Genomic DNA, 17,350 nt, shown 5'->3' on the forward strand with positions numbered 1-17,350 from the left:
TAAATGATATTGAGGTTTAGGAAAATGTTCTACCCGATGTCAGAGAATTTCAAGAGAACTATCCTGTTTAGGGATTATTACGGGGATTGCCTACTGTTTGTTTTTCTTCCTGATAACATTTAAAGTTCCTGCCATCTACTGTTAGAGGTATGGCACCTGCCATCTAGCAATAAACAACACTAGTATGTTGCCTTGGGAACACAGGGACCAGTTGCATAAACAAAAGACTGTGTTAAGAACTAGGCTGACCAACTAGTAAATTAATTAGGGCTCTTACTTTTCAGATTGTAATGAGACCAATCTACCTTTTTGTGTAATGGCCTTAAACATTTTTTTACCAGTCTTGAAGAAAAAAATGTAAGACAAGCCTTAAAAGTTTATGCAACCGGCCACAGGATAATAAAAAATGCGGAGTTAAAAAATAATAGAAAAAAAATCATTTTGTCGATAAACATAGATCATGCACAGATATAGGCTACATATGCAAGTTTTGAAATCAAAATAATCCTTTTATGAGAGAAAAAAAAAATCCCCCAATAGAGGTAAAGTAAAGGAGTAAAGTAATGACATTAAAACATGACAAATATGTTTCTCTTCCACCAGACTAATTTCCCTAAATGCAAAGAACCACATATGGTATTTTTTTTTCTCCCAGTGAGTCAGTGGCCAATGAAAGTTGAAATTCGCAATAACTTGACATCTTGTTTCAACTTTGGCTGACATTTGCAGTTTTTAAAGTGCAGCTGTGACAGAGATATAGATAGAATCCTTACAAATATTAAAGAGATAGTTCACCCAAAATGAAAATTCTGTCATCATTTACTCACCCCTCAAGTTGTTCCAAACCTGTATATTTAATTTCTTAACCTAATGTCTTTGTTCTGCTGAACACAAGGAAGATATTTTTAAGAAAGTTTGTAACCAGGCCGCTTTGGGGCAGCAACATTGACTCCCATGGTAGGAACAACAATACTGTGGAAGTCAATTGTGCCCCAGAACTGTTCAGTCTCCCACATTCTTATAAATCTTCCTTTGTGTACAACAGAACAATACATTTATACAGGTTTGGAACAACCTGAGGGTGAGTAAATGATGACAGAATGATCCCTTTATCCTTTATCAATTCCAATGCGCTGCTTTCCCAGTCTTTCTATGTAAACAAACACTAGCTACACTCACGTGTTGGACTTTTGCCTTTGCGTAAAAACGAGCTCTCAAGTTAAACTTGAATAAACTTTAATTTTTAAATTCTAATTCTTATCCTCCTGTTTTTAAACGCAAAAAAAAAAAAACCGCGTTATGTGTGAACGCACGTTTTTAATATAGGCTACAAATTAAGGTTGTAAGGTCATTATATTAGAATATCAACTTGAATGTAATATAAGTGTGGCTCTGGCTCATATTAGACATCTGCTGTATTTTTAAGAGTAAACTTCCCCAATGTCAAAACACAAAAAAATCCCCCAAACCATAGACAAACATTCAAAGAGATATGAATTCTGAGTCATTAAACCCAAAGCTCAAACCACCAATATTTTTCGATGATAAACTAGAGTCAAGCTTTTTGCTTCACTTAACTGCTTGTAAACACTTGTCTAACGCATCCACAAGGCTCATCATCACTCACCAAACATCATTCACGTTGCATCTTGCATTAACACGCTAAGCGTGTGTCCCATTGAGCGTCATGCGTCATAAAGTCGATTTGCATAAACCGAGAAGCTCACCGCACAATATAGCTTATAAGGGCTGTGTGCAAAGGTTTGTTGTGATACAAACTATTTTACAAGGGAACCTATACGTCTAAAATAAATAACATTATGAAATAGTGAGATTATTTTAGATAATGCCGCACATAATCGCAATTTTTGTTTTATTTTGCGGTTAAACTGAGAGTTTGAATGATGGATAAAATGTTTTACGAGAAAAAAATAATATATTAAAAAACAGAATATATATTAAAAACATTTAATAGGCCTAACCTATATGTTTCAAGGACTGTATGTCAATTTAAGGAAAGCAGAACAGTGTTGAAAATAGATTAAGCTGATTTCCTATCTGATGTCAGGGGCTTTTTCTGATCTAATAAAACACAGGATGTAGATTTTGAGTTTATCCATAGCAGCAAAATGCAATCATTCTGCAACAGAAATCCATATATATATCATTATCATAATATTTTTTGTGGTCACTGCTGGGGGGAATTTACTGGTGTTAGCTCAAGAGTTTAAAACCCACATGTTGATTTGTCAGTCATTCAGCAACTTAAGAGAGCTAAAACTACCAATCATATATAGCCTAACAAGTTACCGGATGAAAAACGAAACCTAAAGCAGTTATAGTAACTGGTCTCTGATTAAAGGTTATTTAAGGCAATCTGTTATTGTTACAAGTCACTTGTTGTCAAGCCCAACAATAGGCCTGCGAGCAATAGCGGGAACAGCTTGATATGGCCTTAATGACCTTATGGAGCTCTATTACAGCCTTACCAGTTTGCCTGGAAGGAACCAATTAATCACTGAACTTTTGATTGCCATTTCCATTATAACAGTGAACAAAAAGCTTTGTTTACATGATTGATATTTCATTGACTAATTTTACAGAAAGTTGCACCTTTATTAACAGATGGCAGGTGCAAATTAAATTACAACCCAGATGTGAAATGTGGATTTTTCCAATTGATTACTCGTTGTAAATCATTTATATTTGTACACAGAGACATATGGTGCAGGTCATGTATGATATGAATTGAATTCCTGTATCAAATCATTTCTAATGTCTAATTTCTAAGTTAAACCCGCCGTGTCAAAACGTCTTTGATCTTGTTACACATTCTGTTACACACACTCAGCCTTGACTTAGACTCGATGGAGTCAAACAAAAGACTAGAGGAAGGGCACCATTGCATTTTTTACTGACAAAACTTTAAAGGGATAGTTCACCCAAAATGAATAGTTCTTTCTTCTGCTGAACACAAAGGAATATATTTTGAAGAATGCTGGTAACCAGACAGTTGACGCTAGCCATTGACCTCCATATCCATAGTATTTTTCTTTATTAATATGTCTTCAACATGTTTTTCATCTATTTCAGTGGTTCTCAGCCTTTTTGACTCAAAGATCCCCACTATCACAATATTCTAAGGATGATTCTAAGGGCCCATGCCTGTGGATTCTAAGGATGATTCTAAGGGCCCATGCCTGTGGATTCTAAGGATGATTCTAAGGGCCCATGCCTGTGGATTCTAAGGATGATTCTAAGGGCCCATGCCTGTGGATTCTAAGGATGATTCTAAGGGCCCATGCCTGTGGATTCTAAGGATGATTCTAAGGGCCCATGCACTTTTGGGGCCCACAGAGAACGATTTTATTAATGGACTGGGTGCGATAGGGGGCCCAACATCATATGCTTTCACAGGGCCCAAAATTGCAAGCGGCACCCCTGGTTGGCAGATCTACGTCGGGGTAACAGGACTGTTACTGATTATTCCATCGAGTTCCGCACGCTGGCTGCGGAGTGTAAGTGGAATGTCAAGGCGCAGTGGGACATGTTTCTGCATTGGTTGGCCGACCGTATCCAGAACGAGATCTACGCCCTGGAGTTACCCACAGCATTAGATGACTTGATTGATCTGGCCCAGAGCCATAGAGAGAAAGAGTTGCGACACTCTTTGATGTCGCCGCTATGGCTGTCACGTGGTTCATGTAAGCCCCAATAGTTCCACAACATACGCTGGCTGTCATGTTCTTCTATGGGACAGACAGCAGCGATTGCATTTTTGAACGGTACATATAAAATAAAACACACCCCAAGTACTTTTTCAGCTGTTATTGCATTTTGTTAATGTCAGTTTTGCATTTGGAGACAAATTTTAGGCTATATTTTCGGAGGGAAAAGCTTAGTGTTCATGTTCGCATGGTAGTAGCACTGGCTTTAGCGGCTCTAACTTTACTATTCCATATCATTCATCTGATGATGGACGTCTCATGATATTTATTTTAGCACAACTGGGCTGTATTAGGCTATTGATTCCCGTGATTTTGCTTATAAATTTTGATTCAGCCATTAGCCTACCTTCGTGATCACGCAAAGAGGTCTGCCGTGGCGGTCCGTTCAGAGTTCGCTTAAGCTAGCTCACTTCTTCTGATGAAAGTGGCCACCCCAGGACCACAACGTGAAACATTATCATGTTAAGACTAAGAATATTATTTTAATATTATTAAGCCATACACATTATCAAAACTATAACAGATTAAAAACGAATTTAAGCATTGCTGATACAAATGAAGGTTTTCAAATAAACTATTTTTATTAAACAATGACAGACAACAAAAAATGTGTGCTTGTGTGAAAAAGAAAAGCAAAAATCAGGGGCAGGTGATCCATGAAACAGACAGGACTGGTGATGGCCATAACAATCCTAGAGGTCCAGCATTGTTCTCACAAGCCGCTTCACTCAAGACAATAAAACATAATGAAAAGTTAGTATATCCCAAAAAATTTAATTAAATAAAAGTTGCTATAAAGGTGGCAGCGATTCATTACCGAACTCTTAACTGACGAAGTCGCGCTAGCTAACTAGCTAGCAGGCAGTGCTTGAAAATTGGTTTAAACAACTAACATAAAATATAAATAATTACGCTGTGCATGTACAAATGAAGACCAGTATAAGCATCGCAAAGGGCCTCTGATACAAAATAGACAGTTGACAATTCAAAAGAGGTCGATATTTCAACAACTTAACTCTGGAACAACTCGACGCGCAGCAATGTAAGTGAATGGTGTCCAACGCCAAAATTACAGTGTTTGGAACTTTTCCGCTCTTCAAATCCCGGAAGTGGGCGGTTAAAAGCGCCGCCATTATTTACAACGGAGGTCTATGGGAGTGTCGCAACTCTTTCTCTCTATGGCTCTGATCTGGCCATCCGAGTGGACGCACGGCTGCAGCGTCGAGATCATCGTGTCCAGAGAGGTCTGGTTCCAGCAATGGAGGATCTCCCCTTCACCACTTCCTGCGATATGGTCAGTCCCTCATACGATCCTGAACCCATGCAGGTGGGTAGAGCTCGTCTTTCCCAGGAGGAGAAGGAGCGACGCAGGACACAGGGACTGTGTCTCTATTGTGGAGCTGTGGGACACATTGCAGTGAAGTGTCCCGTAAAAGTCAAGGCCCGTCAGTAGGTAAGAGGTTACTGATGGGTGGCATTTCCTTACAAAAAATCCTCTCTATCTGCCACTCTCCTCCCAGTCAGACTGCAATGGGCTGCTACGCATCATCTTTGTGATGCCTTAGTGGGCGGAAGGTAATTTCATGGACCTAGACCTGGCCCACTAACTCAAGATTCCGGTGGTTCTACTCACTCATTCCATCTCCGTTAATGCACTGGGTGGACGACCTCTGTTATCCATCACACACTACCGGACTGGTGAGTCTCATCACATCAGGCAGCCACGTGGAGGAGATTCATTTTTTGTTAATTGGCTCTGCTTTTGCTCCTGTTGTCTTGGGTCACCCCTGGCTCACACTCCACAACCCTCACATAAACTGGCGTCAGAACACTGTCATGTCTTGGAGCGAGAATTGTCATGCGTCTTGTTTGGTGTTTGCTTGTTCTTCTGTGTCTTGTTCTGTGCCCAGCGAGTACCTTGGCCTGAAGGAAGTGTTCAGTAAGTCTCGAGCTGCTTCTCTTCCTCCGCATCGTCCTCACGACGTCCTGCTATAGACTTATATAGTCTATAGCAGGACGCCTAAGGGCTGATTATACTCCCTTTCTGTTTCGGAGAGGGAGGCCATGGAGAAATATATTTCTGATTCTCTAGCAGCCAAACTCATCAGTCCATCCTGCCTTGATCTTTTCTGTTTCCTTAATAAACTGCCTTTTCATTTGCAACTGGATCTTGTGTTTCTCTCTTGTCACAGAATCACTCTAAAAAGTAATTCAGGGGACCTGTTACCCCAACTTAAATAAATGCATGGTTGCAAGTTAAAAACTCTAATTTATTGTTTTAATTAAACATTTTAAGTTGCAAACATTATTTTCTAGAGTTCTGTTGACATAATAATGTTGATCATTACAACAACTTCAAGGCACACTATGTAATTTTTCACTGCTAGGGGTCGCTTATTCAAAACAAAGACGTAGCTTGAAGACGCCTTGATTTTGCGGAATCATGGAAGTTGTTGTCTTCATCTCTACAGCCATTGGAGAATATGACGGGACTCGGGCAGAAATCATATTCATGGATGACTGGTATTTGTCACGTTTTGGTTTGTCTCTGTCATGTTTCTGTGTCTTGTCATGTGATTCCCTGTTTGCCATGTGATCCTGCCATGTGTCTTGTCATTGGTTTATTGTCTGATCATTGTTCACAGGTGTCTCTTGTCTTGTCATTAGTCTGTCTATTTAAGCCCTCATGTTTGGCATGTGTCTTTGTCTTGTATTTTGGCTGTGTAACCACTGTCTGTGAGTTTCATGCCATGCCATGCCATGCCATGTCTTTGTTTTGTATTATGTTTTATGTTTTGGATCTTTGAATAAACTGCACTTGGGTTCTACAAACTTCCAGTGGATCACTACGTTACAGTATTAAAGATTTATTAATGATACGAAAGCCTTTGGAGCGGAACGAGGCCGTTGGAGCAATTGCAAATGAGAAACAAGCACGACACATGGCTCGAGAGCAGTAGAGCTTTTATTATGCCGCAGTCCGCTTCTTTCGGTCATGCGTATATGTGGGTTAACACAGCGCTGTTTTATCATATTAGATACATTTGAGTGTTGAAAGTTGTTATAAGGCTACTGTGTGTTCGCTCATAGGCGACTATATGAGACACTTTTTGCACACTGCAGAGAGCTAGATTGATATTGGGTGGTAAAAATGGCACTCACGGTAAATCAAGAAAACAAGATTTAAACAAAAAGACTAACTGAGTTTAGCTATATAACAATGATTAGTTTTCTGTTGATGAATGTACTATAGCCAAACAGTTGCTCATCTGTCTAATAAAATGCGTAAAATATTAAAGTGTCTTTGGTGTTTCCATGGTTTCTACAAAACCAGAAATCATGGGTAACTCAGTTATGATGTCATTGATAGGCGATGTCATCTCCTGGTTAAAATTGCTTATTTCTCTGTATTTAAACATTCTTAGAAACATTTGGGATAATGTAAGTACACAACTCAACAAAATATATAACACTGTTCTAGTGGTTTTTGGAAATTTAATCCAACAATCTTACATAGTGTGCATTTAATATCGTCTGTAATTTAAACTCAAGTTTCTTCGTTAATTGGCTTTTTTTATTTTATTAGGTTGTAGTAACAATGAAATTGTCTTGATGACTTTTGAAATTAGGCAGTGAAATTTTAGTTCCCATGCTTTGCATAAGACTGGATAAGGAGGAAAAGTTGTTTTTAGTGAAGGGAAAAACCTGTGTTTAATGCTGTTGTGTTTGACATTTAACAGAGTTTCTGTAATGTTGAAGTTTGGTTACCATTGTGCTGAAGGATAAACACTGACTAAGCAATGACTGCGCTAATGCCAGTGACAAGTAATATCTTACTTGTTCACTAAATATACATGTTAAAGAAGTTAAGTGAATAAGTTGAGCTGAAATAGATTAATTAATTCCAACTCTGGTAGTTGGAGCGACTTAATGTTTTTGAGTAATCAACTTAAAAAAATGTGTTTAAGCTACAAATTAAGTTCCTTTAACTCAATGTAGATTATTGGTTGAATGTAAATTTACTCAAAGTTGTCATAACTCAAAAAAAAAAACAAATATGCAAACTGTTGCGTTAATTTTTTGTTGTTTAAAAGTTGTTTGTTGTTTAACTAATGTTGTCTACATTAGTTAACATGAACTAATAATGAACTGCACTTCTACAGCATTTATTAATCTTTGTTAATGTGAATTTCAGCATTTACTTATACATTTTTTAAATCAAAAGTTGTGTTTGTTAACATTAGTTAATGCACTGTGAAGTAACATGAACACTAAATGAACAGCTGGATTTTTATTAGCCAACGTTAACAAAGATGGGCAAATACAGTGACATGTATTGCTGACGGTTAGTTTGTTTAGTTAATACATTAAATAATATTAATGAAACCTTATTGTAAAGTGTTAATTATATTATTTGGGATTATTTTTAATATTTAATATATTAATAATCATATTAATAATCATGCAGTCCCTTTGTTAGTTTGCTGAGGGCCCCCAGAGAAGCACTGTTCATAATAAAATCATAATTAGTGGCATAATAAAAGATCAAACTGGTGCAAACAAGTGACCAGCAGCCATCAGTCAGTCAGATGCCTATTACCCTTTGTTCATTTTGCAACCTCTGAAAATGTGGAAGTGACCTTGTTGACACGTAAAAGGATGTGTTCACATCCTCTTATGTGAGAGGATGATTTCATCTGGGCAACACAAACACAATCCCAGCAAACTTCCTATGTGAAGCAAAGAGGCATTTGAGGTGCACAGACTATGAACAGAATGAGTGAAATGCAACCAGGGCCTTTGCTTGAAGTACATTATCCTGAGTCAGCAAAGGTGTGTTTTGATTCTAAAAACAAGCATTAAATTCAGTTTTAGCCATTTTACCCAGCATTATTTGAGTGAACAAAACAACACAATACCCCATACACTACAACTTTTTGAGACTTTTAAACAGATGATCATTATGAAACGGGGACAGTGCGAACATTGGACAATAAATCCCATATTTAAGATAACCTCAAATCCTAACAGCATGTCTGATGAGATGCTCTCTTCATCTCAGCTGATTCACGTTCCCACTGTGACCCAGAATGAACGTTCATCTCAGCTAGCTCCTTCTCCTGATCATATTTCCAACAGCCCTGTACAGGAAGGTTGCTCCCGAGCTTTGCCGAGGAAACAGGTGTTGCTCCATTGTTGTGGTGCGATCGGCCGCTGTGATAGACTCCCACACCGCGAGGGGGTCGACGCTCATTGTGTGGAGTCTCTGATTGATGGGGACCAATATCCCCAATGCGCCTTCTCCTGTGAGCCTAGAGTCTTCTCATCCACATCCCTCCCTCCCACAACAATAAGGACAAACTCCCCCCGCCGTGATCGTTTTAGGAAATAACAGCAGTCGAACAATGGTGACAACATTCAATGGTAAGTGCTTCCTTTTTATATGCTGCCACCGACACAGTGGCCCGGTTGAGCAGATACAGTAGGATGCAGGGGATCTATCACAGAGCAATATTTACCAGAACCAGGATGCTGATTTGCTCCTGTCTAGGCGGAAATGAGGACCTCTATTCTTTCCTTTTTAGCCTCTATTGGTACCTGTGGGAACTTTACACTCGCCTCAGTTTGAGAGCATGTTGTATTGAACAGTGAACTGAGAGGTAGTGTGCTGTATAAAACAAGCAAATTCGTTGTGAAAAAAAGGTCTAAATTTCTCAATTAAAATAGAATTTTTCTTAGTAATAAAATGTTCTACTTTGTTTAGTTTTTGCTGCTTTGCATATGAAACCATTTGAATATTTTTTATCATTTTGTGTACAGTAGTGGGCAAAAGTGATGGGCTTTTTTTTTTTTTTTTTTCGAATGACCCTACAAGTTTGATAAAACCATCAAAATACGAGGACGAGGATATATATATATATATATATATATATATATATATATATATGTATGTATGTGTATATATATATATATATATATATATATATATATATATATATATATATATATATATATATATATAGGCTATATATAATATTGTTCTTCCCTCATAAAATATAAATATGTAAAGGTATTTATCTGACAGAATTATTTGAGAAAAAAATTGGGTACATTACAGGTACAGGTTTTATTTTTCTATGACAAAAAAATCGGAAAAAAATAAACAAAAAAAAGCTCACAGGAAGAAAAAAAAAGAGCATACATTGACAACAACATAATCAGGTATTAAAATTGTGCTGGTTCTCTCTTGTTTTTGCATGTGTTCATAATTTGTTATGACAGCCTGACCAAAAATTATGTCAGCACAATTTGGCAGGTTTCATTGCGTTATCACAAAAAAAGAAAGAAGAAAAAAAATGCAATATGCTTACAAAATCTTTAACAAATTTTTGGATGTGAGGATGTCATCAAAAGTTTGAAGTTTTCCTAAGCGTGACATCACTTTTGGCCACTACTGTATGTCTAATGTGTACTGTATATGATGTTTAATATCTTTTTTTAAATGATATATATTTTAGATATTATTTTTATTATAGAAAGATGATGAAAAACAACTTTAGAAAGATCTGAGTACCTATTTATTCCTATGGATGTTCTTTTTACCAAGTAAAATTATGGAAATCCCCATATTGTGAAATTTACAAGTCCCCGTCTAAAGATGTAATACTGTAGTGTACATATTCAGAATGTACGCACTATTATTGTTCTGTATCCAGTCTATTTGAATAGAATTTCTGTGTTCTGAGTTCCTTTTATCATAAATAGCCGATACGATTCAGTCATAATCAGCTTGAGTATTTGATTCTAGTGTATATGATGTGGATAAATAAGTGTGCCAGTGGAATATTAAAATGTAGAATAAATAAAGCACATTCTATATTTGGAAAGGATCACATTTTGTCCATTCCAGGAGTGCGAGTGAGGAATATGAAATTGATTGAAAAGATATGAACCCTACTGTCATATACAAACAGGAAGAGGTTTAACACAAAACAACTTTAGCATGTCTTTCATGTCAGACATAACCAACGCCTATGTCTGATTATAAAGGAGTTACTTTCACTTCAAATTATGACTCAAACCTAACGAATTCTGAACATAGAGGAGCTGGCTGACAAAAACATGTATTATGGCAGCCATTTAGACAGAGACAAGTGTAATGTAAAAAAATGCATAATCGCTGTGCCTGAATATGGCTTTTGGAAATCTGCTTTAGAACAAATACATTAGTTATACATATTATCTATTATATACTATATGTATATATGAAGAGTTCAGATGCAAAAGCCTCTAAATGCCATCTGAAATTTTCTTCTAGAATGATCATTTTTATAAAGCTTGTATATTTAAGTTCAATAATTTCACTTAAATGACAATTAATGGGTAATCTTCACTGCCATTTAAGTGAAATTAATGAACTTAAATATACAAGCTTGATAAAAATTATCATTCTAGAAGAAAATGTCAAATGGCACTTAGAGGCTTTTGCATCTGAACTCTTCATATGTATATTATGTATATCTATTATATACTATATAGTATTAGTGTGTACATAGATGTACTCTCTCTTGTTTTTGCATGTGTTCATAATTTGTTATGACAGCCTGACCAAAAATTATGTCAGCACAATTTGGCAGGTTTCATTGCGTTATCACAAAAAAAGAAAGGGAAAAAAATGCAATATGCTTACAAAATCTTTAACAAATTTTTGGATGTGAGGATGTCATCAAAAGTTTGAAGTTTTCCTAAGCATGACATCACTTTTGGCCACTACACTATAGATGTACACACTAATACATAGAACTAATACATTACTCTATAACTTTCCTACAGTCTGAGCACAGACATGTTTTTGTCCAGTGACATTTTACAGGCTGACCAGTGTTTAAAAGCAATGACACACATGCTGATGATCGTCACCACTGAAACTTTCATCCAGTTTCATTTCCACAGTCTAGTTGCACAATCTGTGGCCTTCCAGCAGAATTTAGATTAAAGGGACAGTTCACTCAAAGATGAAAGTTCTGTTATCATTGTTGTTCCAAACCTGTATGATTTCTTTCTTCTGCTGAACACAAAAGAAGATATTTTGAAGAATGTCAGTAACCAAACAGTTGATGGACCCCATTGACTTCCATAGTATATTCTTCAAAATATAGTATTTTATGATCAGAAATTCATACATGTTTGGAACAACTTGAGGGTGAGTAAATGATGACAGAATTTCCATTTTTGGGAACTATCCCTTTAACTGGAATTTAAGCTTGGCCAATGATCTGTTATTAAAGGGGGGGTGAAATGCTATTTCATGCATACTGAGTTTTTTACACTGATAAAGAGTTGGATTCCCATGCTAAACATGGACAAAGTTTCAAATATTAAATTGTACGTTTGAAGGAGTATTTCTGTTCCAAAAATGCTCCTTCCGGTTTGTCACAAGTTTCGGAAAGTTTTTTTCAAAGTATGGGCATGTGTGACGTCAGATGTAGCGGAATTTCCTTATAAGGGTCCTAAGGGCACTTCTCCGGAAGGACGCGGGCGCGCGCGCAACCGTAGACCAGAGCGAGAGAGCGAAAGCAGTACGCCCATCAAAGCGCTATGCTCGGCTTTAGGGAAGTCAGTGTCACCAAAGAAGTGGGTTTTTGGTTGCCAGGGCAAGACAACCCTGCACAGATTCCCAAAGAACCCAGCGTTAAGGGACCAGTGGATGAAGTTTGTTTTTCCAGAGCATCAACGGAGGTTGTGCAAGACTGTTTGTTCCCTGCATTTCGACGATGATTGTTTTATAAACAAAGCCCAGATCGACGGATTTGCAGATCGTCTAATGCTTAAGGATCGAGCAGTCACAGTGATAAAGGTTCGCGGTCGTGCGTTGGAACCGGGCAGTGAGTAAAACTGCTTCAAATGTCTCTCTGTGTGTTGTTAGCTCGGCGCGTTAGCACAGCTTTAGCTTCGCCCACACGGCCCGCCTTCAGCCGCTCGTTTTTTTCCGGAAAGACTCGGTACAGCCTATCTTTCTTTTATAAATATAATAAAACTAAAGACTTTTTGGAGATATGAAGGATGCAATACTACTCTATACTCAAGATTAACAGGAGATTGAGTGAAAATGAGCATTTCACCCCCCATTTAAGTGAAGAACCTGTTATTTTATTCAAGTAGATGTTTGTACTTAGCCTATTTATTTATTTATTTTATTGTAGTAATTTCTGTTGTACTGTACTGAAACATTTACAAATATGCAAAATCCATTTATCTGTTAGTTGAAATGAACCAACCCCACCTTCCTGTGGTTTAAACTGAACAGTAACATATTTTGACATTCCTGTCTCTTAAGTTGCTGATGGACAAGCGCGTGACTGCCTAAAAAAAAAAAGTCCTTCTGTATGTATTATTAGAGTTTCTGTCGGATGCTGTTTATGCATGAAAAGGAGAAGTATCTCGCTACTTTAAAGCTGTAGTCAACCAAAACACTAAAGGCCAGCTCTTGCAGAGTGACTATGAACTTTCTTCCAGAGTGCTATGGCAGCGATGAAAATAAATATACCATTTGAATATTATAGACAGTATTAAATAGAAGACTAATTTGCAAGTAAAATGATTTCAAGAGTAAAGTAAATATCCTTTTTTTCAGCTGCATGTGTAAATATCAGACCCTTGAACTTGAAAATATGTGTGTAGTGCATCACATGAATGCATCAAATACTATGAGTTCTTCAGTGCATCAGTCTAACAGAATCCAAAGCACATGAATCTACAGAGCTGAAACATCAGCTGTACTTGTGGGTCTGACAACCAATCGACATACTGTACATATGTATGAAGACAAATATTTTCAAACGTTGACATTCACCCCCCATATAATCTTAATGCATCTTCTCTGAGAACTAGAACGACTTCTGTAAGTCTGTTGCTTGAATGTGATAAGATCTCAGACTTAGCTGCTGTTTTTACATCTGACCATGCACCACAGAGGAAGACAGAAAAAGATTGCTTTAAGCGCTACATTGTTTGAGTAATATAATCATGTAAAGTAACATAACCGCACAGCAATGCTGTCATATCCCTATAGGACTGCATTACTGTGTTGCATACAGGTAGATGAATATCATTCAACAGTATACGGTTCAGCTGTCCTGCATGCGTCACTGCACAGAATCAGTGAATAGTAAAGTTTCCATCTGACATCCTCAGCTGAGCGTCCTCTGTCTTAAAAAACTCAATTTAAAGGGTCTTGGATAAATGGGGGTCTTCACTTGTGAACATTTGAGCTGGTACATGCAAAAAGTGTTTCCCCTCTGAAGCTGGCTAAAGTGAATCACGAGCAAGCTGGAATTCATCTGCACACCGTCAAGTTCAATGACTTAAACTTATCCTGAGTTGTATTCTTTTCCAAGGCTATATTGAGCTCAGATTTAACCATCATGATACGGGAATGCATCACAGGAATCACTTACCTGGAGATGTTAGCCTCTTCCCATGATTTCTTTGCCTCTTATCAGCATGCGGGGTGAGATGGAACCGGTGTCCTCGAAGCGTAATCCAGCACTTAAGATGACAAGAGATGGAAATGTAACCACATCCTTCAGCATCAGCCTACATAGACGCTGAAACGACGGCAGCAACAACAGGAGCAGTCTTCAGCACGACTGTGGCGCTTTACTGACACTAAACAGGAACTCAGAGAGAGAAGGTGCAGAAGAACTCAAAGAGGAAGACATGGGCTACATGTGTTCGTGAGTGGGAGGAGGTTTAGCTTACACACACGGCTTTTGTTCTTTGACAGATGCCTTAGTTTTTATTTATGCCGTGGATGGCAATTCGCCATAAATGGTCAGCTGATCTTAGAAATTACAGCTTTTGTTGAGAATACTGAAAAATAATTTTAAACTGCCATGTAGATGTGTTTAAAATGTTCTCAAACGTAAGAGTATAGGCCTACCCACAAAACAACAATAATTTGTTTTCTTTTAAAAATGTAACTTTAAAAGGGTAACAGGTTCTTCTTAATGATTTTTTACTAGTTTTATTGTCTGAATAACATAAGTGTGTTTTAAGTGTGCTTAAGTCTAACTGCCGACTCAGCCTCTATACTCAGAGTAAGATCACATCTTAACTTCCCCCGAAGCCACAATTTGCATTTTATACAGTAAGAATGTCTCAGTCACTCTCTGTCTCTTCCCTTCTCAAAAATCGCACAGCACACACATTAGTCAGCTGAATAGTAAGGCAGACATCACAATGGATGGAACTCATTGAATATTGTGTGGTTTTTCTAAAGAAGGAACTTAGCTGATAACCCTTCCAATCAGAAGGATCATGACAGGAAGCTCAGAATTCTAAGTTAGAATATGCAATGGTAGATCCACAATAGCAAAAGATAGGCCTGTGCCACTTGTTTAATGGGACATAGGTTAGGAATGGATGAGCTTGGCTAAGTGGAAAATGAAATACTGCCATCTAGTGGTCCAACCGCTTAGCCGACCAATAAACAACATGGAAAGTAGCCAGGTGTTTGTAGATTCCAGTGGATTGGTGTTGTATGAATAAAACGGGAAAGGTTTTTGGGTAGGCCTACAACTTAAATGATCAAAAACCCGTAAACCATTCTGTTGAATATGCGTTCTGAGCTTGAACTTCCTCAAATTAAAGCCAGAAAATCGATTTGTATCACTTTAAAATAACCCTGATGATATGATCTCTGTTTTTATTTACATTCACATGGATAATCGATATGAATTTTCAGACTTGAAACGCATTCCGACACCCATGCTATTTGCGCATGAGTCTTCTAGTTCCAACAACCTGACATGAGTTTCCAAAAAGCATCGATAAGCCTTAGTATATCGTTGAACCATTGCCGCCAAATGGCATTGTTACCAATTTAGTTCACAATGCTTTTGAGAAGCGCAGCCCTGTTCAGTTCCCATCTCGAATCAATCATCCAAATTCAGGCGAAGCTTGACTGACGTCGCTACTAGAGATAACCAGTGAATTTGAATGACCGTTTGATTTCATGTTTCATATAGAGCTGAACATTATTCCTGAAATGTTTGGAGGCGCGCTAGTTGGAGCATTTGACCTGTGCCCTTGTTACAATTGAGACAACTTTTATTTAAAATAATAAAGTCTTTATACTGCACTCAGGGTGAGAATTAGCCTAGAAAATGGCTCAGAGGGATCTATCTAACTCAACAAAGAGTAGGGCCTACAACATAGTCTAGCCTAAAAGCAGTTCTACATTCTTAAAAATAAAGGTTAGCCTACTGTCTTATGTAGTTCCATGAAGAACCTTAAACATCCATGGAACCTTCTGTTGCACAAAAGGTTCTTTATAATGGAAAAGGGTTCTTTCAAAATTTTAAACGTTCTTCACGCAAAGAAAAAAAAAACCTTTTCACTGAAAGGTACTTTAGGGAACCTTTATTTTTAAGAGGTCATAATCCCACTCGGTAGTTTGAGTAAACCCAGAAAGTGCACAAAATAGGAGCTGGGTATGCCTATTGTATTTGCATAACCTATTGCCTACACACTGTAGAGGATTCAGAACATTATTTCGATACATCGATGTTATGGCGGAGTTATAGCACCACAGTCGCGAATAGAATATCCTGTTGAGGTTACTATAGCAACGGCAGACCGCTCGTGTGCTTTTCATTGGATGTATCCATTCACGATGAGTAGCAGCTACATCGAAAACTATTATTTTTTTTCTTTTCTTTTCTTTTCTTTTCTTTTCTTTTCTTTTCTTTTCTTTTCTTTTCTTTTCAGAAATATAACATTTGCATTGATGAAATTTACATATAGCCTATGTCCATAGCGACAATATTTTTTAAAAACACTGGATAAGCCAATGTGTCACACAAATATATGCTTATAAAATATAATCGCTGTAAAAAAAAAAAATCATAAATAGGCCTATAGTGGGCTAAATAATGCAACAAAAAAACTTTTTGTTGTAATTGGTCTGTATAATTAAAATGTATTTAATAAAAGCAATAGCCTACTTTATGGTAATTTTATGGCATAGGCTGTCCTCCTTCAGCGTGTGTGTATTGAGCGAGAAAAGGATTTCATCAACCTGATCTAAAAAGTGTTACAAATGTGAAGACCTCTGCAAAATCTGTTTAATTAGCTCATGGATAACCATAAGTTACCAGGTTTAAAGTCGGGGTTTTCTTTTAATAAGAGCATTATCCGAATATGCAATCAGAACAGCATTCAAATGCAAAGGAAGTCATTAACTTTGGCTGCTATAGCCTATAAAATAAATGTTTGTTATCAGAAAATGAAACTCATTAATAAACCACATTTAATTTCCCAATGCATGGCACAATGAGGCTCAGAAAAAATATATGCAAAAATAGCGTTGTGTTCATCTTTCTCTGCCCTGTAGTTTTTATGAATTAAATATACGCCACAATTATAGAGCAAATTGCATTAAATATTTATTACTGTAACTAAATTACAAATGAAACTTCTATTCTCTTTATTTCTGTTCCTCGTCTGCTCTGGTTTTATTGATAATCTACCAGTGGATGTCGTTGTTCTCTCGAGTGTCACTGCTGTAGATGAATGAGCTCAAAGCTCTGCGTAAAAGACGCGTCCGACTCTTTCTCCAT

The 17,350-nt window shown here is 37.3% G+C and overlaps 1 protein-coding gene across 3 annotated transcripts in view; it reads right to left on the reverse strand.

Moving 5' to 3' along the window:
* The window catches only part of pik3r5 (phosphoinositide-3-kinase, regulatory subunit 5), a 33,871-nt gene extending 19,461 nt beyond the window's left edge, over positions 1-14,410 (reverse strand). The window contains exon 1 of one of the 3 annotated variants that reach the window (XM_081381555.1): positions 14,186-14,410. Coding sequence is in view for 1 of the 3 variants with exons in the window: in XM_081381554.1 (XP_081237680.1) it covers positions 1,628-1,637 (10 nt within the window). In the remaining 2 variants the exon portion in view is untranslated. Of the gene's footprint in view, positions 1-1,578; positions 1,688-14,185 lie in introns of those variants that run through there. The other 2 variants (XM_081381554.1, XM_081381556.1) reach the window with 2 other exon arrangements.
* Positions 14,411-17,350: the final 2,940 nt, after the last annotated feature.

This window comes from Scardinius erythrophthalmus, assembly GCF_964197995.2.
Source record: "Scardinius erythrophthalmus genome assembly, chromosome: 12".
Lineage (NCBI taxonomy): Eukaryota > Metazoa > Chordata > Actinopteri > Cypriniformes > Leuciscidae > Scardinius > Scardinius erythrophthalmus.